This window comes from Phyllobates terribilis, unplaced genomic scaffold (genome assembly GCF_046119375.1).
Source record: "Phyllobates terribilis strain yellow unplaced genomic scaffold, ASM4611937v1 Scaffold_3__8_contigs__length_932513732, whole genome shotgun sequence".
Taxonomy (NCBI): domain Eukaryota; kingdom Metazoa; phylum Chordata; class Amphibia; order Anura; family Dendrobatidae; genus Phyllobates; species Phyllobates terribilis.
Window position 1 is genome coordinate 770,996,258 of NW_027362763.1, and position 15,339 is coordinate 771,011,596.

General features: G+C 40.0%; 1 protein-coding gene across 1 annotated transcript in view; it reads right to left on the reverse strand.

Moving 5' to 3' along the window:
* The window catches only part of PLCB1 (phospholipase C beta 1), a 1,235,601-nt gene that overhangs the window by 599,897 nt on the left and 620,365 nt on the right, over positions 1-15,339 (reverse strand). The window contains exons 8-9 of the mRNA XM_073672250.1: positions 14,380-14,480; positions 12,131-12,297 (exon numbers count right to left, since the gene is read on the reverse strand). Of these exons, the coding sequence (XP_073528351.1) occupies positions 12,131-12,297; positions 14,380-14,480 (268 nt within the window). The remainder of the gene's footprint in view (positions 1-12,130; positions 12,298-14,379; positions 14,481-15,339) is intronic.

Here is a 15,339-nt window from a genome sequence, read left to right on the forward strand (position 1 = left end):
CTCACTTTAGCAGGCTCGTAACCATGATAAACAACGGGTTACTAGGAGCGCGTGTGCCCCTAATAACCCGATGTTTATCATGGTTACCAGCCAGATCGCTGCTCCCGCTCGATCTCGCTATGTGAGACGGGGGCTTTACAACACAGCTCCATTAACTATGCAGTGGCCAAGGCTGGGTTCTGCACATCTGCTCAAGAAATGGATCTGCAGTACCTGGCTGTTGCCACAACATAGTTGATGAAGCCTTGCTGCTCAGCTAACAACTGCTAACATCCATCCGCTGACAGCTGATTGGTGGGGGTGTGGGGCCAATCTTATATCCATAGGAGAGGTCATAAATATAAAAGTAGTCGAGCAGCCCTTTAAAAAATCAATGAAAATGAAGAACATTTGCCCAATTACATGAGAATCCTTTACGTTAAGGGGTAGGATTACCGTAATATGTGATCCAGACATGTACTGTATCGTTCTTGAAACAAGTGTGAACTTGACAGAAGATGGAGCAGAGTCATAATGTAAAGCTCCTTGACCCTGAAGTATAATCTGTAGCAGCCTCCCCCAGTGTATTGTCTATACTGATAATATATGGGCTGACAACTTACTGAGATTGTCAACTGTGTTGCATTTAAAAGCAGAACAGGCAGTAATTTTGTAGGCAGAACTAATATTCATAAGGACGGATGCTGACAGTTTACTAAGAAGTTCACTGGCGTGTCACTGATGCATAAAGATTAATGTAAGGATAGGCTTCCAGTTCTCTATCACAGATGAACAAAGATAGGCTGTTCTTTTAAAAGATTTATTTTGTTTCCTCTTTTTTTTTTAAGAGTAACAGGAAGGAGAGAAAAAGAAAAAAATAAAGAGAAAGACTGTTATAACATGCAAATATGCTGTAGTATTCTAGTCCCTGACACCTCCTATAAAACATCTATACATTTTATAAAGTTATTATGTACGAGGGTCACTCAATAAGTGATGCCTCCTATTTTTTTTCTCCTTAAATAAGATAGCTATGTTAAATATTCGAATTTGGCACAATTCCTCAAACCTTCTTCTCCAATCCACAGCAATTACAATTTCCTGCACCAACAGGTGGCAGGACTGTATCCGTTTGCAAAATGGTTGACATCGATGTTCATATTAGACAACGTTCTGTGACTGAATTCTTGCATGCAGAAGGTGAAACGCCCATTCAAATTCATGAGAGACTGAAAAATGTGTACGGTGATGCAATAGTGGATGTCAGTACTGTTAGACGATGGGCTCGTCGCTGTAACACAGCTGAAGGGCCATCACCGTTGGCTGACAAAATGCGGAAGTGGCAGGCCAGTAACCGCAGTGACTCCAAGCAACATTCAGCGAGTCGATGACATCATTCGTGGTGACCGCCGGGTGACTGCAGATGAATTGTGTGGCATTATCTGCCTCAGTAAAGGCAGTGTGATGAAAATTATTGGACAACTGGGATACAGAAAAGTTTGTGCACGGTGGGTCCCAAGAATGCTTTTTACCATGCTGGAATACATGCCCTTGTTAAATGGTGGACCAAGACTGTGGAAGTGGATGGAGATTATATTGAAAAGTGACAAATTAATCGATAATGTTGTGGTTTTCAACCTATGTAATTGCATTTGAATTTCTTGCCAATTAAAAGGAGAAAAAAAATAGGAGGTATTACTTATTGACTGACCCTCGTATGTCACTTGTGGGACCAATGTGTCCACTAAGACACATTCTAAGTGTAGCCATAGAGATGGAAGAGATTTCCACCCCAAAAATGTAAAAAATGGTCATATACCATTAAATCAGAAGTTCTAATAATTCTGGGTGATGCTCCACCTTCTGATATTAGAAATATGAATTCCATTCATGTACCTTTTTGGCTGAAATATTCCTTAAAGGGTGTGCATAATCCTCAGAACAATGCTCACATGCATTCTGGCTTTCTGCTTGTAGGGGGCAGTGCTCTCCTAAATGATTGAAAGAATGGACTAGCAGACAAAGTAAAATGACTCTTCGAAAGTACAGGCTCCCGTCACCAACCTCACCGCTGATGATCTGGCTACTTATTCCCTAGACAAATCAACCATATCCGTCAAGTCATTTTTGCACAATCCCCTAAGAGCCTGGATGCCCTTCCCTCCAGCACCTCAAATTCATTTTCTACCTTTGAACCTGTTACAGAAGAAAACATTACCAGGCTCCATGTTTCTTCGCGCCCTACAACCTGCACAAGTGACCTTATTCCCTCACATCTCCTTCTGTCTCTCCCCCCAGTTGTCACCGCCTACCTAACTAAAATATTTAACCTCTCTCTTTCTTCAGGTATCTTTCCCTCTTCATTCAAACTCGCTGTCATTACCCCTTTACTTAAAAAAAAAAATTCCTCGACCACCGCACTGCTAACTACAGAGCTGTCTCTAATCTCCCCTTCATTTCCAAACTCATGAAAAGCTTGCTCCACACTCATCTGATCCGCTATCTCTCAGATAATGCTCTTCTTGCCCCTTCACAATCTGGTTTCCGCTCTTTACATTCTACTGAAACTCCCCTCACCAAAGTCTCTAACAATCTACTCACAGTGAAATTTAATAGTCACTACTCGCTGCTGATTCTCCTGGATTTCTCTGCAGCATTTGATACTGTGGATTAACAGATCCTCCTCACAATGCTTTACACTATAGGCCTCAAGGAAACCGTTCTCTCTTGGTTCTCCTCCTACCTATCCCAGCGCTCCTTCACTGGTTTTTTTTGCCAGCTCTTACTCTTCTAATCTTCCCCATACTATCAGGGGTTCCTCAAGGCTCAATCCTAGACGCCCTCCTCTTCTCTCTATACATCGTCCCTATTGGACAAACCATCAGCAGATTTAGTTTCCAGCATCATTTCTATGTTGATGACACCCAATTATACACCTCTTCTCCTAACATCACCCTACCTTAATGCAAAATAGCGGGGATTGTCTCTCTGCTATCTCTATCATCATGTCCTCACTCTGAAACTGAATCTCTCCAAAACTGAACTAGTGTTTCTTCCCTCTACTAGCCTACCTTTACCCAATATTGCAATTGCCTCGGATGGTTCAACCATAACTCACAAGCAGCACGGTCACTGTCTTGGAGATATATTTGTCACAGAACATTTCTTTATTCCCTATATTGAATCACTCACTCACGTTACCTGTATCTTAAAACATCTCCAAAATCCAACCTTTTCTCACCTTTGAAACTGCAAAAACTCTTACTGTTGCTGTTATTCATGCTTGCCTGGATTACTGCAACTCTCTTCTGATCGGTCTCCCTCTAACCAAGCTTTCTCCTCTCCAATCTGTCCTGAATGTGGCTGCCAGTGTCATATTTCTATCCAGAAGCTTCACTGATGCCTCCACCTTGTGCCAGTCATTGCACTGGTTGTCCATTCGTTACAGAATACAATACAAACCTCTCTGTCACCCATAAAGCTTTCCACCATTGTGTATCACCCTATATCACCTTCCTCATCTCTGTCTATCACTCTACCTGTGCTCTCCGCTTTGCAACTGATCTAAGACTAACATCCTCCATAATCCGAACTACGCACCTCCGTCTCCAAGATTTTTCTAATTTTTAAGCATGCTTTTAAAACACATCTCTTTAGACAGGCCTATCACCTCACATCACTAGCCTAACTCTCCCCTGTTCCCTCTTTTTAAATTTTTCTCAGAATCTGCTCCTTCCTATTCATCGGTCTCCACATCCTCCATGCCCCCAGTAGCACTTGGCATCTGCACTTAGACAGATCCTGGCTGGTGACCGGATCATGCAGCTTATTTGAGTACCCTATTTATAATGATGGCTGGATGGAGGAGAGCAGGATCACTGATGGTTGCATCCAGCTATCTGGCAAGCTTCAGAACAATTGTTTCAAGTAGAGGTGAACAATTACGAGGCAAAAAAAAACAAAACGTTGTGGTGGGCTCTGTCACGATGAAGACAAGGATGAGAAGGTGTAGAAACACAACGAACATTTATTAAAAGATTTACTAAAAGTTTCAAAATCAATTTGATTTCTTCCTCAGACTACAATACAAAGAAGTATGGAAAGAAAGCCGCGATCCAAGGAAATTACATGTCCCACCACCGGTGAGTATCAAATCCTGGACATACAATGGAACAACATGTAAATAGTTTATAATCATAATACAAATAAAGAAAGTACATTTATATATACAATCTCAATTTTACGCACCTAAGATGATGCGCAAAAATAAAAGTCTATTTTTTTATTAAATTAATAATTGGATGTATCCATTATGCACATAAAAGCTCTTTTTCTACAATAAATGTTTTGATTCTCCCAGATGTAAGAACACCGGCAGCATTTTTCAGCAGTGGCAGCAGTTATGGATAATACACTGGGTAATATGATCAGATGAATATGTCACTGTGATCCCCAGACATGATATCACAATGAACGACACATCTCCCACACCACATTATTAACAGACACATGATTTTAATTAAAAAGGAAAACTAGCACTCATTTTTTAATAAATTTTATGATAAATCACCCCATTTACTATATCACAGATTCAAGTCGGAATTAAAAACAGACTTTTTTCAAAAGATAACATCACCTTCAATGGCAATTTTTTATATTAAATGTACATATTTTTTGGATAAAAATCATTTTTGCAATTAGGTTTCACTTAAAATGTTGTACCGTTTACCCTCTGCAGCCTCTGTGTTGCGATTGTCTATTGCTCTCTGCAGATTTAGTTAACTGAGAATCCATCAGTGAGATTACTGTGAGAGTTAATAATTCTTGTCTTCCTTCTTCTGAGTTTACCTCTATGATCTCTGTGATCTATGACCACAAGAAACTTGAGGTGAACTTTGTGGTCTGCTGAGATGTCAAGTGAAGGTAGTGATATACCATATTCTCCCACAGACAGAGCTCACTGATGAAATTTCATTTAACTCATTCTGTAGCCAGCAATAGACAGTGCAAAACAGAGGCAAACTGCAAAAAAATTAAATGAAACCCAATTGCAAATATGTTTTTAGCCAAAAATATATGCATTTAAATGGGTTGTTTGGTGAAAACGAGTTGGCACCTATACATAGAATAGGTGATAACTTGTTGATCAGTAGGAGGCTGGGACCCGCACAGATCAGCAGAATGAGGAACCTTTATCCCTGTAAAGCTACATTCACACGTTCAGTATTTGATCAGTATTTTACCTCAGTATTTGTAAGCCAAAACCAGGAGTGGAACAGTCAGAGGTAAAAGTATAATAGAAACACGTCACCACTTCTGTATTTCTCACCCACCACTAGTTTTGTCTTACAAATACTGACCAAATACTGAATGTGTGAACAGGCCTTAGAATGGGGTGGCAGTGCACATGCTCGACCTACGCTCCATTCATTCACTATGGGGTGATGCACTCGGCTTTTTCCGGCATAAAGAATGAATGAAGCGCCGGTTGAGTGTTTGATATGCCGCTCGTTTTTATAATGGGTGTAAAAATTCCCTGTCGAGGATACAATTTCCACAATCTGTAGATCGGTGCAGATCACATTGGTGGGACACCCACTGATCAATGAGTTATCACCTATCCTGTGGATAGGCGATATCTTGTCTTCACTGGACAACCCCTTTAAGAAATAAAAAACACTCCAGAAGTTGTCCATATCTTTTAAAGAAGTTGTCCACTACTTGGACAAACCCATCTCATACCCCACACTTGGCCCCGATAAAATGAAAAAGCCTATACTCCCCTCCCGTGCCGTTCCAGGGGTGTCGGCACTCGAGTTCCCGGGGCTCATGTGCGGTTGTTGTGACATGTGAGCCAGGCGCCCAATCAGAGTCGGCGTCACTGTCTCCTCCTTCGAACGGTCAAGTTATTAACAGGAAGTGAGGGTTGCGGCTGCTCTGTCACTTCCTGTTAATTACTTAACCGTACGAAGGCGAAGACAGTGATGCCAGCACTGATTGGGCACCAGGCTCACATGTCACAACAACCGCACATGAGCCCCGGGAACGCGAATGCCGACACCGCTGGAACGGCATTGGAGGGGAGTATAGGCTTTTTTATTTTATCTGTGTCTAACATTAAGATCAAGAAGGGGTTGTCCTAGTAGTGGACAACCCCTTTAAGGATACAGCTTTACTAGATTTGAAAATGACTTCTACTTATAATATACAATACACAAGTTACAAATTTCAGTATATCTGATTTCTCCCATTGGGAATATCAGTAGTTGCTTACTACAATGAAGTTACAGTAATTTCATCTTGCTGTGGGGTCTGATCCTAAAAGTCCCAAATTAAGAAGATTAATCAGAAATAGAGCACAACATGCAAAATGAATACATTGCAGCCTGTCTGGATTCCATCATGATATTTGGCATTTTACTGGACAAAATAGCACAGAATACAGTGTTATCTTGTCTTATTTTTTTTGGCCGGACTTGAAACAGAACTTCCAAGTTAGATGTGAACAGAGCCTAATATGGTCAGTAATGACTTCTATGCTTATAAAATATGGGTATACAGCTCATTTTATCCTGCTAGGTCACAGACTGATACATTGTAACATAGATTAGCAATTCAGAACACAGTTCTGTGACATAATATGATTTTGTGACAATGATCCGGTGTGTATTGTTGGTTTGTGCAGGTTCATATTTTAATAATAACTTTAAGACAGAAAATAAAGTTTTATAAAACTTGGCTCTCATTATGTGGCGTTAAAAAAAACCTGATTATCATCTACAAGTTGTAAAAAGGATGACATTTTCCAATTTGAAGAGCATTAAAATTCAGCAAGATGACATGTAACATCTACAGAACTTGTACTTTTGTTCTGCACATCAACAGGACTAAAACACTTTATTCTCAAATACAACTTTTCTTTTCCTCTGCACAACATTTTACATTTAACATTCAAGCCGACACTTGCTAAACTCCCTAGGCGCCGGCTTAATGCTCACAATCCTTTCTCAGAACAGTTCATTGTATCTTGACAGCACAATCCAATGGGAAATAGGCTGAATCAGAAGTAGAATTGGGAATACTGACAAACATCACAGATCTATGTGAGATGTCAAACCCTGTCTAATGGTGCTTTTCATCAGACTATCTCCCTTGGGTTTCGCCGCTCACACTCAGTGTGGTGCTCTTCATGCTTTAAAGTTCACAGAGTAACACGCAGAGCATCACAGGGTAGATACTGTCTTTCAGAAAATGGAAATTTGAATTAAAAAGAACATGCATAATACTTAACTAAGCTTAAATATAAAAGTCTATATTACCACACAGTGTACATATTATTGCCACTACCTAAGCAGGGATGTAACACATGCAGGCTTAATACTAATCACTTGCTTTTTTGTATCATAATAAGGAAGGTAACTTTATCAAAGAACAGGAGGATTGTTAAGTTCCTCTTTAATTGACTTGACCGTCCTGCTATCATCTCTAGTTGTCTTGACCATCTTGCTGCCCACTTTAGTTAGCTTGGCTATCATGCTGTCCTCTTTCATTACCCTGACCATCTTTATGTCTTCTTTAGTTACACAGATCATCCTATTGCCCTCTTTAGTTACCTTGAAAATCTTGCTCTCCTGTTTAGTTGCCTTAACAACCCTGATGTCCTCTTTACTTACCTTGACCATCCTGCTGTCCTCTTTAGTTGCCTTGGCCATCCTGCTCTCTTCTTTGGTTGGTTTGGCCACCCTGCTTGCTTATTTAGTTGCTTTGATTATCCTGTTGTCCTCTCTAGCTGCCTTGATCACCCTGCTATCCTCATTAATCACCTTGACTATCCTGTTGTCCTCTTTAGTTGCCTTGACCACCCTACTCTCCTCCGTAGTTACCTTGACCATCCTTCTCTCCTTTCTAGTTACACTGACCATCCAGCTTTCCTCTTTAGTAGCTTTGACCATGCTGCTACCTTCATTAGTTGCCTAGACCATCCTGCTCTTCTCTTTAATTACCCTGTCCATCCTTCTGTCCTTCTTGAGTTACACTGATCATCCTGCCGTCCTCTTCAGTTCTCTTGGCCATCCTGTTCTCCACCTTAGTTGCTGTGACCATGCTGCTCTTCTCTTTAGTTGCCTTGACCATCCTGCTCTCCTCTTTAGCTGCCCTGACCATCCTGCTCTCCTCTTTAGTTACCTTGATCATCCTGTCCTCTTTAGTTACCTTGACCATCCTGCTGTCCTCTGGTCAAGGTAAAATAAATTGCATGCAACATCCAAAGCTATGACTCCATAACAATGTAAGTCCTGACCTTCTTCTGAACTCTTGCCATATTACAAAATTGTGACTCAATTAAAAGTCATATCCTTTTATGAGTAGAGATGCTAGGTGAAGGGGAAGAGAAAAACTATATCCAGGTAAGGCACTGGAGCCATTGGATTACAAAAGCATGTGACTAGGTCACGTTGATGGATATGATGTCACCTCACTCATGTACAATTGGAATGTTATATAAAGCTTAAATCTCAGTGCTTAAATCTCTACATTGCATTGATTTTAACGATCCCATTATTCAGGGTTAGATTTCCTATAAGGCACAATAGACTGCAAGAATTGAAAGTTCTGCTCATGAGATTTGCTGTTGTAAAAGTTATTTCTCATATGATATTATAGTGAAGTATGTTATGCTATGTGCCCATGATCAGGCAATAGCAGTGCTTTAGACGCAGCGTATTTTCGCTGCGTCCGATCCCACAGGTAAATCCGCATGTGTTCTCCACAACAGAAACTGACATGCTGCTGCTCCTAAAGCCGCGCCGCCCGTGATTTTACGATGCGACAAATAGAAGCACAGTGGGTATAGAATTTCTATAAATCCCATTCACTTTGCTTCTACTGTACAATGCAGCGGTTTGAACGCAGTGCAAGTGAGCAGCGTCCAAACCTCTGCTGGAACGGATCGTGGGCACATACCCTTAATGTGTACTAAACCCCCTGGAAGTAGATATGCAACTGACCATATATATGACATTTCCATTTCTGGTGTTTCCCAGCCAGAGTTTCATGACACCCTGGGGTCCCAAATTAATGTAAAGGATATTTACACCTTTGCACAGAATTTTCTTATTGTTAATTTTCTTTCTAAATGCAAAATTAAGCAACTTTCTCAATTATTTTCATTAAACAATTTCTACCATTTTGCTGCTGCACAGTGAGGAAAAGTATCAGTAAGTTTCAGGGAGGGCAGAAAAAAATAGGCTATAAAAAGGAAGAAAGCTCATGAAAATGAAATAAATATAATTGGTTGGGTTAGGAAGACTTCATAATCTTGGATACGCAGACCTCATATCCAGCCTGTATTACTGGGAGGGACACTCCCACAAGAGAAATATCTGAAACTTAGATCAGGCTGCAAACTGCATATCAAGGGGTCTAAAAATGAATGAAGGAATGAAGACTGCAGACTGAAACTTAGTGCAATTTTTAGAACTAAAGATAGCCATCAACATGTGAAAAAAAATATTTTTTTCCAGGTTAAAAGTGTGCATAGCTTTTAACGATTCTTTAAAGGTAGCACAGCAGTTGTAGCTTTAGCACTAATATGATCTTTATTGAGACTGTCTTATTCTTTACTAGTGATGCTACTCCTCATTCATCCTTTTGTCCTATCTGGGCATGTGACTGACTACACAAGTCATTCAGATAAAGGATGTATTAGTAAATTGCAAAGTTGCAAAAATATTTGATAATGCAACCTTGTAATAAACTCAGAGGAATCCTTTAATCCCAACAAAATGACTACTGCTTCCTTCTTCTATGTGTTTTCAACCACATATTAGAGAGATTTATTTTTTTGTGCTATTCATGCAGAAGAAAACTTTAATATGCCAACATGCTGGGATGTATATACAAGCTATGGGACGCAATTAGCACACAGTATGGAGACTTTACTAAATGGACTATGGATAAGGAGAAACCTATGTTAGATCTAAAAATGTACTGATAATAATCAGAAAAAAATCCTCATCTGTTTATTGGAGAACAGAAATATATGGCTTCTACTGAGTCACATTTACTGAGAAAAGCAAAATAGATTATCACTCAATTATTACTCGCACCTTCCTATATTACAATTAAAGGGAATCTTTCACCATTTGAGCGGCATGACCTATTAATATGGGCATACAGGTTGTAGACAGCTGAAAAAAGTCATACCTGTATGTCTCCTGGATGATGCCTTGCTCTGTAAAAATCATCTTTTATTGCTTTATGTTAATTATATCTTCCAGGCTATGGGGCATACGCTGCCTAGAAGTTAACGCTGGATACAGACACAGACTTCAATTTTGTTCTGCGCAGGCACCGGTGAGTCATTGTGACTTCCAGTTCCAGTGTTCTCCGGCGCGCAGAAAAGGTGCACACCCGACTTCCTTCCTCCCGCCCTACATAGTAAGCATGTAATTTCCGAAACCTCAGTACAACAAAGTCATGCCAGGCAGCTCTCACAATTATAGCCCCATAGCCTGGAAGATTTAACTAACATAAAGCGATAAAAGATAATTTTTACAGAACAAGGCATCATATATGAGGCATACAGGTGTGACTAGTTTCAGCTGTCTACAACCTGTATGACCATATTAATAGCTCAAATTGCTCAAATGGGGTGAGAGATTCCCTTTAAGTAGACCTTATTAGATGGTATCAGGATCAAAGATAGAGGTCCTATTTGTAGTAGAGGATCTGAGATGAAATGTTAGAAACCAGGAACAAGAAAAATCTGCACCTAACAAAAGATTAAAGTGACCCTCCATCCATGGTACTGAAACGGGATTATAGATTTCTCATGTATAGTCACCCCACCTGATACCCTCCATTTGCCTTCTGCTGCCTCCTCTGCTCAGATCGGCATTCCTTTCCACCTGCTTCCAAGATGGGCACTGCGGTGGCATGGAGAGTGCAGACTTAAGTCTAAATCAGGGGTCAGCATCCTGCGGCCCAATGGCCAAATGCGGCTCGTCATGCCATTCTGTATGGCCTCCAACCATATGGATAGAAAAATGCTTGTCTGAAGGGTTACCTATATGTGAGCATCCACACACAGAGGAGCTGTAACAAGCAGCTGAGGAGCAGGACTGACACGTACTAATGGTGCCCTGTGTAGACATCTCTGGATTACTCCTCCATCAGGAGAATGGGGTCTACTAACCTGTTCCGCACTCCAGAAAGTAGTATGTGAAGTATACAGGTGGTCTCCATGTCTGTGTTCGCTCCACTGTGGATTATGGGAGTTATAAAACATTAGGCGGTAAGCACAAAACCCATGTGCGTTCATGACTTTTTTCTCATTAGGATAAATTCACACAGTCTTTTGACAAGGATTTAGAAGTGGATTTTACTACAAAATATATGTAAAAAATTACTTCCTATTGATTTTAGTGGTAAATGCTCAAAACAACGTGAAAACAGCACTGTGTGCACCATAGAAGCTTTGTCCCATTACTATTAATCGGAACCTTAATCGAAGAATATTTAAAGTGTTTAAACCTCTGTGTGACTGTACCATAAGAGTGCTGATTGGTGGAGTTAGTAGAATTTCCACCTATCAAACATTTATGGTGTATACTTTCGATATACCGCAAATGTTACACAAGGTAATACCCCCTTTAATTTCCATTGTGACCCTTGGGATTGGTTCAGTATGACAATGTGACCCTTGGACCAAAAGAGGTTGTGCACCCCTGGTCAAAATCATTCCTTCCCTACCCTTCCGGTCCCACAGCACCAAAAGGGGGCCATATCTTAACCTTGGCTCATTGGCAGACACAGACTGAAAAGGCCCTTGTGCAAGAACAGTATTTTTGAAGTCCAATAATTCATTAGAATGCAAAACTCTACCTTCTTTGAAGATGGAAGTGGCCCCCTTGCCTCTTGGGGCAATGTGCTGCTTCACAGGTTGCACCAATGGTATATCCGCCCCGGACCCATTTCCTCCTTGTATACCTGTAAGTCCTAATCATACACAACTCTCGGCACAAAGTCCTGGGTTGTTAGTGACTCCCAGCACCTTGGACGCACAGTGCTGCCTCATGCAATGCTGCTATCTGCAGGATCTCATACAGTCCATGGGACCTGTGCACTATCTCCTGACATATAACGCTCTCACCTTTGGATGCCAGGCTGCTGTTAGGCTCATATTTCTCAATTAGTAGCTGGACTTGTTCCTGTTTCAGTGGTGGATACAGAATTTCATTTAGCCGTGGATCCCGCTGCTTGGAGTTAATGAATTCTGTCATCTGGTCAACACTGAGGTATGATTTACTTTTCGTGCCACTGAAAAACAGCAAAGTAAGCGGATAAATAACTGGAAATATTAGGGAATAATAAAAATTTGCATAATACACCTTACTGAGGGTACAGGCTGAACGCTAGAAAGGAGAAGGCCGGGCTGAAAATTGCACTCCTAATTAATCAAGCGTGAGATGAAACCTGGCGAAACGTGGCACATTGCAAATCCAAACTGAGCAAACCAATATAGGTATTACACGGCAACTATACAAATATTAATCAAAGGGAAACTGTCAGGCAATTCATGCTCCACAAACCGCGAGCAGCATTAATCAGAGGACTGTAGTAAAGGAAGGATAATCCAGCCCAACGGACTTGCAATCTTCTTTATTACAAAGGACGACTAGTGAAACAGTCATGTCAAAATCACAGAAGGCATCTACGCGTTTCAGGTGCCGCAACGCCCTTAATCATGTGCTGCGGTACCTGATGCCATCTGTGATTTTGAATAAAGAAGATTGCAAGTCCGTTGGGCTGGATTATCCTTCCTTTACTACAGTCTTCTCGTGCCCTCAAATATCATACCTTCACATTAGTGTACACCACTATAAACAGTAATTTAATATACTTTGTAGATTCGGCTGGAGACCATAGCTGGAGACAATGCTAGTCCGGCGCCGACCCCAGCTTCAGCTTCTCCCTGTCCTTCTATTTTTTTTCATTTTCGGTTTGTCTTTTACCATATGAGTTAAAAAATTAAATTGTATATTTTGATAGATTGGTCTTTTGCTGACATGGCAGTAACAAATAGGTTTTTTTTTTGTGTTTTGTTCTTTTTATTTTAAAATGAAAAAAGAGGGCGATTTCAATATTTAAGTTTCTTCTATTTTTTTTTTCACTTTACTCTTTAGTCCTCATAGAACACATGAACTTGCAATTCTTTGACTGTTTGTTTGGCAATACTACAGTATTTCAGTATATAGTGAAATTGACGTTCTCCAATAAAGCCCAAACAGGGGCTTGGCTTAACAGTTAAGAAGGCAGCTCCAAAAGCCTTCAATAAGGCCACTTATCAGCCCCCAATGATTACGTCACGGGGGACCAAATGGGGGCCAGCGCCTGCTCGCATCAGCAGCCAATCAATTTAAATGCTGCTGTTAGTGTTTGACTGCAGCGTCTAAATGGTGAAACAACAGTAATCTGAACTAGCTTTGCTCGCTGCTATTACAGAAAGAAGCCAGCTGTGAAACACAGCTGGGATCTAATCCGTATGGAGTGAGCGCAGCGCCCATGTAAATATCAGGAAAAGGTTAAGATCTGGAGCATAAAATGCAAGTTTTAATACAGGCTTTAAATAAGTATAATACAGCTGATGTGGATTTTAACGTAAGTACACCAGTCTCATCAGGTTTCAGAGATCTATGTAATAATGTATGCAGCTCGTATTGTAAAATCGGGTGAAAGATCTGCTTGAATTTCATGGTCACAAAACTAAAACCTTCTTTATGTTATTATCACTCCTTTAACCTCTGACTCTCTAAATTGAGGGGAACCCCCTATATAAATGGCCACCTTATAACATTATACAATACTACAGCCTGGCTGGCAGTGGCTGTGATTGTCTTAATGGTCCCTGATAAGACGCTGAAATGGCATTTGGATCATGGCAATTTTTGCTGTATTTGCGAGTAAATCCAATATTTTTTTTTATTATTTATTATGCATTGCTTATATAGCGCCATTAATTCCACAGAGCTTTACAGACATCATCGCTGCACCCATTGGGGCTCACAATCTACATTCCCTATCAGTATGTCTTTGGAGTGTGGGAGGAAACCAGAGAACCTGGAGGAAACTCACACAAACACGGGGAGAACATACAAACTCCCTGAAGATCCATCGTGTAAAGTTACATTTATTAAGACACATAAAGACTATAACTGGCCTGCATTAAATTTATGAATTTGTATTTTTTTTTATACTTTTATGCCAAATGGTAATAATGATATCTACTTTCAAAAAATATAAACTGTAAATATAATATGCAGGGGTATAATATCACAACATTTTATAACTCAGCTTTTATGTTGGTTTCGCAAAAGTGTGAAAATTGTAAAAGTTACTTACAATTCTGAAAATATATTATCCATCTCCGGCCGGGGACATAGGTTATTTACAAAACCTCTGTACAATACTGGTGTAAAGTCGTCTTGAGGAATGGAATCGCTCTGTAAAATGAAAAAAAACATGCAGATTTAGAATAATTTATTTTTGTCCCAATTCACAATACAAGGAAAAAAAACAAATGCAAAAGACCAACAGATAAAATTGTAGAAAACGCTGAAGTAAGAATTTGAGGCTAGTTAAAGGGAATTTGTCAACAGATTTTCGCCAACTAATCTGAGGACATCATGATGTCGAAACAGAGACCCCGATTCCAGCGATGTGTCACTTACTGGGCTGTTCGCTGTAGTTTTGATAACATCACAGTTTTATAAGCAAAAGATTATCACTAGAGGACTAGTAAACTTTTTGTTATGTAGTCCTCCATATTCATGAGCTCTGTATAACCCCACCCTTCCACTGATTGGCTGCTTTCTGCACAGTGTACACAGAAAACTGCCAATCAGTGGTGGGGGCGGGGTTATACAGAGCTCAGCATTCAGAGAACTCATAAATCTGCAGCACATAAATCAGTGATTTTAGCAAAACTGCAGGAAGTAGCCCAGAAAGTAATACATCATTGAAATCAGCGTCTCTGCCCCTACATTATGATGCTTTCAGATGGGGTAGTAAAAACCTGGTGAAAGATTCCTATTAATTAATAATTATTAAATTCGGCATTATAAAAGTTCATAGTAGAGAAATTATGAAGAATGATTATAATTAATGTAAACTATTGTGCAAAAGTTTTAAGCATGTATGGAAAAACGCTGCAAAATAACAATGCTGTCAAAAATAGAAGTGTTTTATAGTTTATTCTGATCAATTAACAAAATACAAAAAGAATAAACAAAATATAAATCTAAATTCAATTGTGACCGCCCTTTGCCTTTAAGGTAGCATCAAATCTTCTAGCTACACTTG